This window comes from Mustela putorius, unplaced genomic scaffold (genome assembly GCF_011764305.1).
Source record: "Mustela putorius furo isolate JIRA1106 unplaced genomic scaffold, ASM1176430v1.1 tig00004007_pilon_pilon_pilon, whole genome shotgun sequence".
Lineage (NCBI taxonomy): Eukaryota > Metazoa > Chordata > Mammalia > Carnivora > Mustelidae > Mustela > Mustela putorius.
This window is the reverse complement of record NW_025422145.1, coordinates 678808-689482: the sequence shown is the minus strand read 5'-3', so window position 1 is coordinate 689482 and position 10675 is coordinate 678808. Positions and strand designations below refer to the sequence as shown.

The 10675-nt window shown below is 49.2% G+C and overlaps 1 protein-coding gene across 1 annotated transcript; it reads left to right on the top strand.

Annotated features, from left to right (window-relative positions):
* The first annotated feature begins 1214 nt into the window (after positions 1–1214).
* Positions 1215–2311, top strand: LOC123389701 (basic proline-rich protein-like). Its single transcript, XM_045071934.1, has 3 exons — positions 1215–1498; positions 1590–1858; positions 2001–2311. Exons 1-3 carry the CDS (start codon positions 1215–1217, stop codon positions 2309–2311), a joined length of 864 nt encoding a protein of 287 aa, XP_044927869.1.
* The last annotated feature ends 8364 nt before the right edge of the window (positions 2312–10675 follow it).

The window sequence follows — 10675 nt, the reverse complement described above, 5'->3', positions numbered from 1 at the left end:
GAGCAGGGTTTAAGCGGTCCCCGCAGGCCAGACGGAGTCCCTCAGAGGCTCCCGGAGCCTTGCCATCCCCAGAGGCAGAATGAAAGGGGAGCTGCTTTCCATCTGTGAGTTGAGGTCAGGGGAGCTTTTAAAAATCAGATCCTTGGCTTCCCACTCAAAATTCTCCAAGGGTTCACTGGCTCAAGGAGAATAAAACCGGTACTCCTTTCCAGGGTCCAAAAGATGGTGGTCTGGCTGGTCCCTACCATCCCCCCCCCCCCCACATCTGCCTCAGAGCTCCATCCACAATGGCCTTTGTTCAGTTCTAAACTCATTCCCACCTCCAAGCTTTTGCATTTGCAGTGCCCTCTGTCTGCACAGCGGTCCCCCAAGGGACCCAAGTGGCCCACCCAGAGATGAACCCTCCATCTTGCCAGGCTCCACAAAAATGTCACCCCTGAGAACGGTCTTCCCTACATACACAAACCCTCATTGCTTTTATATCCTCCTGTTTTACTTTCCTGGCAGCACTGACCTCAATTAGAAGTTCCATCTACTTACTATTTATTTACTTGTTTAGCTATTTATTTGTTCACCCACCTGGCTAGAGCCCTGAGAGCAGAGGCTTGTCCATTCTCTACTCTGTAGTGTCCCAGCCCCAGTTCTGAAGCTGGTCCATTTACGGAAAGAACAAATAAACCAAGAAGGGTTTGAAGCTTCTCTAACAAGACTGCTTGTCTTGCTGCCTGCCCCAAATGGCGACTCCTCTCCCCTTCCATTTTTCTCCTTCTCAACTCAACTGACCCCTTTTCAGACTTAGAGCAGGGAACAGATAGAAAACCCTTCACTCCACAGCCTAGATACAAAACTGGCCTCGTGGAGGGCTCCCAACCAACAGATGATGATTTGCATTCTATTTACATGCTATTTGCATGCAGCTTCACTCCAAGACGGAATCCACCGAGAGCCCCCACCCCACCGAGGAAACTTCTGAATCAAGGTTCTTTGGCTGAAGTTCCCCGGCTTTTGTGCCAGACCCTTCTCTCACTTTTCCCTCACTTCTCTTGTCTCTTCGAGGACCCCCAGTTCCTCCTGGGCTCCGCTCAAGTGCCCCCCATCCTGGCGCAGTTGGGCAGCCAATGTGGCGCGTGGGCCGGGGCCCCAGACAGGGACGCCGCTGCCCGCCACACTCCAGGGGCCTTTGTCCGCGCTCCAAGGAGCCGCCCCCTTAGTGAATGGGGGACGAGTGGGGGGCGGGGGGAGGCTGGTTGGGCCCGGGTGTGACAGAGCGAGAGCCAGGGGACGAACTCGCGAGCTGCGCTGGGGCCGTCCTCTGTGGCAAGGTCGGCGCCCGACTCCCCGGATGGCTAGCTAGCTCCCCCGGGCCCAGGCCGGTGCGGGCGGTACGGATCCCGGGATGTGCGGAGCTGGGAGCCCGTGTCCCCCAAGGGCAGCGAACGCACAAGCCTAGTCCTCAGCCCCAGCCAGGTCGGAATAGGAAAGCCAGCCCCCCGCCATTGTATGCAGACGCCCCCGTCTGTCCCTCAGCCCCAGGTCTCAGCTCTGCCTCCTTCCGCCCCCGCAGTGTCCCCCCTCCCCTTGTCCCGTAGTGCGCAGGCACCGCCGGGTGCAAGCCTGGCCCCCAGCCCCTGCGGCAGGTGCGGCAGGTCACCCCCAAAGCCCAGTCCTTATAACCACAACTCGGTCTGCCCTGCGGGCCCCCACGGGCTGAGCACGCGGCCCCCAGACCTGCCCGCGGCTTCCCTCCCACGACGAGTCACTCGGGTACGGTTGGATTCCCGCACACTACTCCCAGTTGTTCTTCACCTGCGGTCGCCCCCAGACCCTCCTGAGACTTGGATCTCCACCTGGTCCGGGGGTAGGGCACCCTCTCCTCTCCCACCTCCGGCATTAAGGTCTGCAGCCCTCCCCTCCCCCCGCCCTGCCCTCGCGGGACTGGGGTTCCCCCCGCCCTGACCCCCCATCTTCCTCAGCAGACTAACCCGCCGGGGGGGCCTTAGAAGGGCACAAGAAGCACACTCCCCAGTTCTCCCGAGTCCGCGGCGGGAAAAGTTTCTGGGGTCCTAGCAGCTCCCTCTACCCCATCCGCGCGGCTCGCACTCACCGACCGCCGCGGCCTCGCAGCGCCGACGCTCCCGCTGGTTCTCGGCCTCAAGTCACATCGCTGCAGCGCGGCCGCGGCCCCCGCCCCGCGCGCGCCCGCCCGCCCGCCGGTCCCGTCTCACTGCATCGCCCTGGCGAACCGCTGCCGCGCGAGGCGCCCCCTGGCCAGGCCCGCGCTGCTGCAGACGCGGCGGCCCCGCCCCTCTAGCCTTCCCCGCCCCCTCCGACCCCGCCCCCCGGGGCATCCAGCTCCGCCCCCGGCCCCTGCCCAGCAGGCGATTCCTTGCTGAGCCCGCGCGGATGGCTTTGCCAGTCTCCACTCCCCCGGCGCAAGCCCCTACCTAGCTCCTTGCTGGGAGGACTGAGACTGCCCCCTTTCAGGGTCCCAAATTTGGAGACACTCTCTCCACATCCACAGTCCACCCATAAGCACTCCACACACACCGGACATATTCCCAAATTGATTCATTTGCAGGAACACACACAGAGGGATACTCCCATCAGTGTCTTAGCACAGGGGATTTTTTCCGCCCAGGACAACTCTCCAACGTAGGTTCACAAACAGTAACTTCCCCTCAACCAACAAGCCCCAGGTCCTGGACCTAGAGAGGACCCCGCCGCGCGTGCCGAAGTATACAACTAGGCACACGCGCACGGCTTGGTGTCCTCTAGCGGGTGTCCGCCTGGGCACACTCCATTCCCCCCACCCCGCCCCAACTTTCCCTTTGCGCGCACTGCTCAGAGCTTGAGTCCTTGACTACCCCAAACATACACATTCACAAGGTACACCCCTCCCGTAGGTCCTTACGCGGGATCTCCACCACCAATGCTGCACGCATCACCCACGTACACACACGTCCACCACTCTCCCCGGCTACATACTCCCAGCGGTCCAGGGGGGCCACTGGCTCCGTAGACGCTCAGGGCACAGTAGGGGTGCACGCCCACGGGACGGCCGCAGCCCCGGCTTGTAGGAGGGGTCCCAGACAGCCTCGCTCCTCAACACTGAGTCTGGCTTCTGGTCGACCTGGCTGTGTGAGATCCGCATTGCCCAGAAGGGGCCTGGGGGGCTACGGTCCAGCACACCCATGAGGTTGGTTCCCTCGGTGACTTTCAGACTTTCAAGCTTCCTCCAAACCCAGAACTTTGAGGACCCACCACTCTGGTTTCTCAGAGTGAGACCACCTCCCTCCTGCCCATCTTGGTCCTACAAGACATGACAGGGAGGTGACCGCAGCTCCCTACCTCCCTGCGATGGGGTGGGGATAAGGAGGCAGGAAGGTGGGCTGCAGAACACGAATGATATTCCCTTCTGGAGGTATTTGTATACCCTGATCTTTAAAGACCACAGACCTTTCAGATTGTTTTCTTCATCCCCTCGAGCCTCCGGCCTCTCAGTTCCCGCCCACACAAGCTGATATTCTCCTGGTCAGGCCTCGAACACACCTCCCCGAACACCTTTTATTATTTTTAAGGAAAAAATGGAAGGAAAAAGCAGAACAATTTTCCTGTTTTATTTGCCGACGTATCCTCAACGACTAGAACAATGCCTGGCATACAGTAGGCGATCACTAGGTATTTACGGGAAGACTCCCCCCCCCCCACCCCAGCGCTCTGCGGTCCCGCGGGACTGCGTAATTGGAAAATGGATAGGCATTGCCACCTGGTGGTACCTAGTGGAACTGACGCCGAGATCCTTTCCTGGGAAAACGTGGTCAAGTTCACCCAAGACTCAATTTCTTGCAAAATGCAAAATGGAGATAACTTTAGTAGTACATGCCTTTGGGGATTGTTATGAAGATTAAACACATAATAAATGTACAATTATTTATGTAGAGTCTGGCACGTGGAAATATATATATATATATATATATATATATATATATTCCCCTTTCAGACTTATTTTATAGAGGGATCCTCAATGCGATGATCAGTTTTAGCTTTGGGTGATGTTACTTTGGGAAGCAAAGAAGGAAAATATAGGCGGCTATTGAGTGGCAGGTGCATACCACCCACCTCCCCTACCTTGTTCAAAGAATCATGGAGAATCACCACCACCACCACCACCATTATCATCATTATAAGGTATGTAGTGCTACTGTGTGCTAGATGCTGTTCTAAGAGCTTTATATTCTTTAAAATATTTAATCCTCCCAGTAGTCCTCTAGACCAGATATTATTATTCACCCCATGTTACGGATGGGGACACTGAGGCACAGAGGAGCTAATTAATGGTTCATGATCATACCGTTGACAGAGCTGGCATTCAATCCTGGCTGTTCCTTTCATTCAGTGGCTAAACTGGTATAATTTGCTGCAAGGTCAGATATCTTCTGACATCGCAGATGAGCCTCCTGTCCTCAGAGTTTCTCTCTAGCCCTGGAGACGATAGCTCTAGGCTGTGTAGCTGCGGAGCTGCATCAGGCTCTCAAATGTTCAGTCCTCTTTGGGTAAATGAAAACCAGAGGCTTCCCTGGCTCTGTTACTCACCTGAAAAATGACAAGAGCACTGCCCCCCGGATTTCCACTAACAAACGTCGCTGTGTGTAATTAGGTGTTTGTGTGGCTCTTTGTTTAGTGTCTGCCTTTCCAGCTAGGCTGTAACCCAGTGCTTTCCCAATGAGAACTTTCTACAATGGAGGAAGTGTTCTTTTTTTTTTTTTTTTTTTCCTTTAAGGTTTCTTTATTTATGTATTATAGATAGAGCCCATGCAGGGAGGTGAGGTGGGGGGAGGGGCAGGGGGAGGGAGAGGTGAAGAATCTCCAACCAACTCCCTCTACCACTTGTGGGGCTCCCCGTAGGCTTGATCTCACCACCCTGAGATCATGACCTGAGCTGCAAAATAGAGTCAGATACTTAACTGACTGAGCCTCCCAGGAGCCCCAGTGATGGACGCGTTCTGCATCTGTGCTGTCGGTTAGGGTAGCCACTAGCCGCGTGAGGCTATTGAGCACTTTATTTTTTTATTTTTTTAAGATTTTATATTTTATATTTTTAAGATTTTGTTTTTTTAAGATTTAAGATTTTTATAATTTTTTATGATTTCATATTTTGTATAGTAAGATATTTGAGATTATTTGTCAAAGAAAGAGAGAGGGAACACAAGCAAGGCAAGTGCCAGGCAGAGGGAGAAGCCAGTAAGCAAGGAGCCCAATGCAGGACTCAATCCCAGGACCCTTGGGATCATGACCTGAGCCAAAGGCAGACACTTAACTGACTGAGCCACCCAGACATCCCGAATGAGCACTTCCTATGTATTTAGGATGACTGTGGAAATGAAATGTCAGTTTTTAATTAAATTAAATTTTAAATTAAATACAATTTTAAGAAATATTTATTGTAGAGAAAAAGAGAACACAAACAGGAGGGCCAGAGGGAGACGAAGAGAGACTCTCAGACAGACTCTGCATTGAGTGCAGAACCCAGTGCTGGGCTCCATCTCACAACCCTGAGATCGGGACAGCCAAAACAAAGAGTCTGACACTCAACTGACTGTGCCACCCAGGCACCCTGAAATTAAATTAAATTTTAAATTAAATTAATTAAAGTTCCTAATTAAATTGAAATAGCCTCATGTGGCTAGTGGCTACTGTAAGGACAGTGTAGCTCTAAGCTCAATGGTAAGAGGAGTCATGTCTGTTGTTCACCCTTGTCTTCCTTGCCCAGACCAGGGCATGGCTCATCAGATACTTGTTGACTAAATGAATAAGTAAATTCCAGTCTTGTTTTTCCCTTTTAGAGTATGTCTATTTTGCATCCAAGCCTGTCAGAATCCTCTCTTCTCTGCAAAGTAGATCATCTCCCAGATGAATGTGGGGTTCAGGGCTCTGGAGTCGCCAAAGTCCATTTCCATAGATTTAACTGCAGAACCTTCTGAGGTAGGTGTCTGTGCCTTGCTATGACAAAACCAGAGCTTGGAAAGGTTGAGTGGCTTCTCCAAATTGTCACAGCTGAGGCAGGATGCAAACCTGCCCTTCCCAATCCCATGCCCTTCTGGAAACATCAACCTAACTCTAAGTGGGAATGACTTTGAACAGTGGGCATTCAAGCGCTTGATAAGATGATATTTCAGTACTTCTCTAATTGCCTCAAGCAGGCAACTGCCTGGATATTGAACCCTGATGGTGTCATTAATATTTTCCTTGGGTGTCTACTAAATGCCAGGGTCATTGCCTCATTCTTTGTGGTTCATACACACGAGGTGGGTCCTGCTCTCAGCAGACTGTGGGAGGTGGTTAGCACAGGGTGTGGGGGAGAGCCTGGGAGTCCTGGAAGTCCTTGCTGGGCAAGGCTGAGAGGAGGCTGAGGTTCCCCAGAGACTCTAACAGTAGACTTTCTCTCGGGGTGGGAATGGGAGATACTTCACTCCACTGACATCTCCAGATACATATCTGGAGGGAGTTGCTAGGAATAAACAAATGTGGATACACCCATTGCTATCACTCCATTATTTTGTGCCTGTGATGGACATCACTAATTGATTGTCATGCTGCTTTTAATGCCTTTGATCTATAACTCATGCCACTCATTTTAGAAGATTCAGTCACTTTTGCAAAGGGCACATGGGTTTTTTCTAGATTCCCCAACGGGGTACATCATAGATGTTCACAAATCACAGTCAGCTACAATCACCGTGTGGTAGCCACCTGTTTTTCCTTCCCTGCATTGGCTCCCACAGGTCCTTCATTTTCTGTGGTCCATAAAACTGCTTGGGGCGCCTGGGTGGCTCAGTTGGTTAAGCAACTGCCTTTGGCTCAGGTCATGGTCCCGGAGTCCCGGAATCAAGTCCCGCATCAGGCTCCCAGCAACATGGGGAGTCTGCTTCTCCCTCTGACCTTCTCGCCTCTCATGCTCTCTCTCACTGTCTCTCTCTCAAATAAATAAAATATTTAAAAAAAAAACTGCTTGGAGTAGTCTCATGGTGACCTCTGGGGTCCCCTGTGTGGCCACCATGGGGATAACTTCCCAATGCCCCCAAAACTGTCAGGAAAAATTCAAGTGACAGGACCAAAAAAAAAAAAAAAAAAGCCCAAACAATAGGGATTTTTGTTATCATACAAAAGTAAGTTAGGACATAGGTGATCTCACCTTTGGTTCACGTTCAACAATGTTGGGGCCCAGACTCTTTCCAGTCTTCTACTCTGGCATCTTCAACTTGGTTGGCACCTCATGGTCACAAAGTGGTTGCCATAGCACCAGGCATCAAGTCTTCACTAGTCTCCTAATGTAGAAAAGAAGATGTTCAGGGAAGAGAGCTCTCCTCCTGATCTTCATGGTAACCAGGAGGGAAATGATTCCTAGAACTATCTCCTCTCCCTCTCTCTTCCCAGCTGTAGACTTCCCCTTACATTTTGTTGGTGAGAACCAGGTCACCTAGCCTCCCTAGTGTAAGGGAGTCTAGAAAGCAAGCACTCGGCACACGGAGACTCAGTAAAGAAGGATGGTGAGGGAAAGGTGGTTGAGATAAGAACTTCAGTGTCTGCCCCTGTGCGCCTTTTCCAGATAGGGAGCACGACCTGGGCTGCAGCACGTGTTTTCAGAGTCTCAGCTAGCCACACAGGAAAGGGGCTGCCAAACTTCCTCCAATTCTCACCACTGCAACTCAGAGGAAGCAAAACCAGTGCCCTCCCCTCTTCTCCTCTCTCTTTAGTTTCTCCAAAAGCAACTTCATCTCCACAAAAGCAACTCTCTTCTCTCAAGAAAAGATTTCTTTTCTTTTTCTTTTTCTTTTTTTTAAGATTTTATTTATTTGTCAGAGAGAGAGAGAGGGAGAGAGAGCGAGCACAGGCAGACAGAATGGCAGGCAGAGACAGAGGGAGAAGCAGGCTCCCTGCCAAGCAAGGAGCCCGATGTGGGACTCAATCCCAGGACACTGGGATCATGATCTGAGCCGAAGGCAGCTGCCCAACCAACTGAGCCACCCAGGTGTCCCAAGAAAAGATTTCTGCTTCACCGTTTCCCTGCTGGAAGCTGCCTTGCTGTATACCCAAAACAAAGGATTTGTTTGCTCCTAAAGGCAAACTAGCCACAAATGCTGCATGATCTCACTTATATGTGGACTCTTAAACAAACAAACAAAAAACCAACATCAGCAACAGCACCAAAAAAACCCAAAAAGCAAACGTATAGAAAAAGAGGTCAGATTTGTGGTTATCGGAAGCAGGGAGTGGGGGAGGGGGAGTTGGGAGAAAGTGATCTAAAAGTACAAACTTCCAGTTGTAATACATATTAGTGCTGGGGATGTAACATATAGCATGATGATTATAGTTAATACTGCTGAATGGTGTATTTGAAAGTTGCTAAGTGAGTATACCCTGGAAGTCCTCATCACAAAGAAGAAAACTTTTTTTTTTCTCTTTTTTCCCCTTGCATCTATATGAGATGGTGAATGTTAACTAAACTTTCTAGGGTCATCATTCCACAAGCTATGCAAGTCAAGTCATTATGCCATATAATTTACGCATGCACAGTGCCGAATATCAATTGTAACTCCTTAAAAATGAAAAAAAAATCATAAAATGCAAATTTTAAAATATCGCAAAGAATTGTTTGAATTTTTGCAGTTCTAGGTGAGTCCTTTACAGGCTCCTCTGAACCTCCCCAGTGAAGGTTTCAGAAACTTTAGGACCACTTGTCTTTACTCCGTTATTAAGCTCAGAGCAGTGTGGGCTCCGAGGTTAAGAGAGAAGCTGTGGCCGGTAGGGGGATTTGTAATGAGCTGCACCTGCCACAGAGCCTGGGCTCTAACCACTGCCTGATCTTGCCTCCTCCCCTCTGGCAGAGATCTCAGGTCACTTTCCTTTAGTCCAGGCTAAATGCACACTGTAATGTGCATACAAATCACCTGGCGCTCTTGTCAAAAAGCAAATTTTGGTTCAGAGTGTCTTGCTGGAGGCAGTTGTGTGGGAGGATTCTTCCTTGTAATATGCTCCCAGGTGGCTGCTGTCAGAGGGCTGCTCTTTGAGCGGCCAGGGGTTAGCCCAGTTGTTCTCAACCCCGGCTACACATTAGAATCATCTGAGTCATGAAGCATAATGGGTGCCTGGGTGCCAGTGGTTAGAACCACTGGGGATGGAGCCCAGGGACCAGTACGAAGGCTTTAGTGTCCACCTGGACGATTGCTAAGCTAGGTGGAGGGAGACCTTCAAACTCTGTATCTAAGAGCAGGAGCTCCTGAGTCGGGAAAACTGGGCACTGAGTCTCCGGAATGCTGGGCAACCTTGGAAAAGTCGCTCAGTCTGTGTCTCTGCGACTGTGCAGCGGGGTGGAGGCAATCAGAACAGCCTGCACCCCTTAGAGTTGAGTGAGCAGTAACAATGTGTCTCAAAGGCTTTGTCTCATGCCTGGTCCGTGTGAATGTCCAGTACAGGGCGGGTGGTGGTGTTTTAATTTAAAAGACTGGAGGAGATTTGGGTCAAGAGAGCAAATCTGATCCCTGCCTTCTCTTCCTCATGATTCCTTTGGTGAATGCAAACTGGGTGAAAACATGACAATATTCCTGTTTCTCTCTGCTCTCTCCCTCTCCTCAGTGTACTGCGTAGTTCTCAAAGTGTGGCTCAGGGAACCTCTCAGAGCATCTACAAGATCAAAACTATTTTTATAACAGTCCTAAGATTTTATTTGCCCTTTTCACCGTCATGCCCTCCAAGCATACAGTGGAATTTTCCAGTGGCTTCAAGACATGCGGTATCACAAGTGGCGAGATTCTGCTATAAATGTGGCACCCAGCTGCCTTTTATTAAGCAGACATTACAGAGATTTTCAAACGTGTAAAATATCATTGCTTGCTTATTAAGTGCATTTTGTTTTGGAAAGCACAGTTGCTTTTCATAGAAAAGATTTTATGTTACCAGGTAATGTAATGAGCTTATTGTTACTTTTAGATGAATGAGTAAGTATTTTCAAAGCTATTTTTTTACATTTTAATTGAAAATACAGTAAACATTGGCAGGTACAACCCACCTAAAAAAAAGCTCCTTGAAGCCTTCTATCAATTTTAAGAGTGCAAAGAGTTTCTGAGACCATTAAGTCTGAGGACCACAGATCAAAGCACACCTATCTAGAACCATCTCTCCAAAAAACATAGCAAACAGCTCTATAGTAGTTATGGTGCGCCAGGCATAGTTCTAGATGCCATATGTTCTAGATACTATGTGTATGACTGTATACAAATATGTATATATTTATATATATATATATATCTAGTATCTAGATCAATATCTAGATACTAGATATCTAGTATCTAGATATTCATACGGTATCTTGGTATAGTATCTAGATACTAGATATATATAAATATATACATATTTACATATAGTCACACACATAGTATCTAGATATTGATCTAGATACTGTATGTGTGAATATCTGTCAAGTATGTATATATGTGTGTATATATATGTATGTATGTATGTATATACACTTGATCCTTATGACAATTCCATGAGGTATACTATATCCCCATTTTATTTGTTTATTTTTATTTATTTATTTATTTTAACAGTTTATTGATTTATTTTGGAGGGGGGCAGAGGGAGAGGGAGAGAGAATCTCTAGCAGACTCTACACTGA

Coding starts and splice junctions, on each gene's coding strand:
- LOC123389701 (XM_045071934.1), top strand. CDS start 1,215: ATGGGGGACGAGTGGGGGGCGGGGGGAGGCTGGTTGGGCCCGGGTGTG. Junction 1,499..1,589: donor AAAGCCAGCCCCCCGCCATT/GTATGCAGACGC, acceptor CTTGTCCCGTAG/TGCGCAGGCACCGCCGGGTG. Junction 1,859..2,000: donor GATCTCCACCTGGTCCGGGG/GTAGGGCACCCT, acceptor GGGGGGCCTTAG/AAGGGCACAAGAAGCACACT.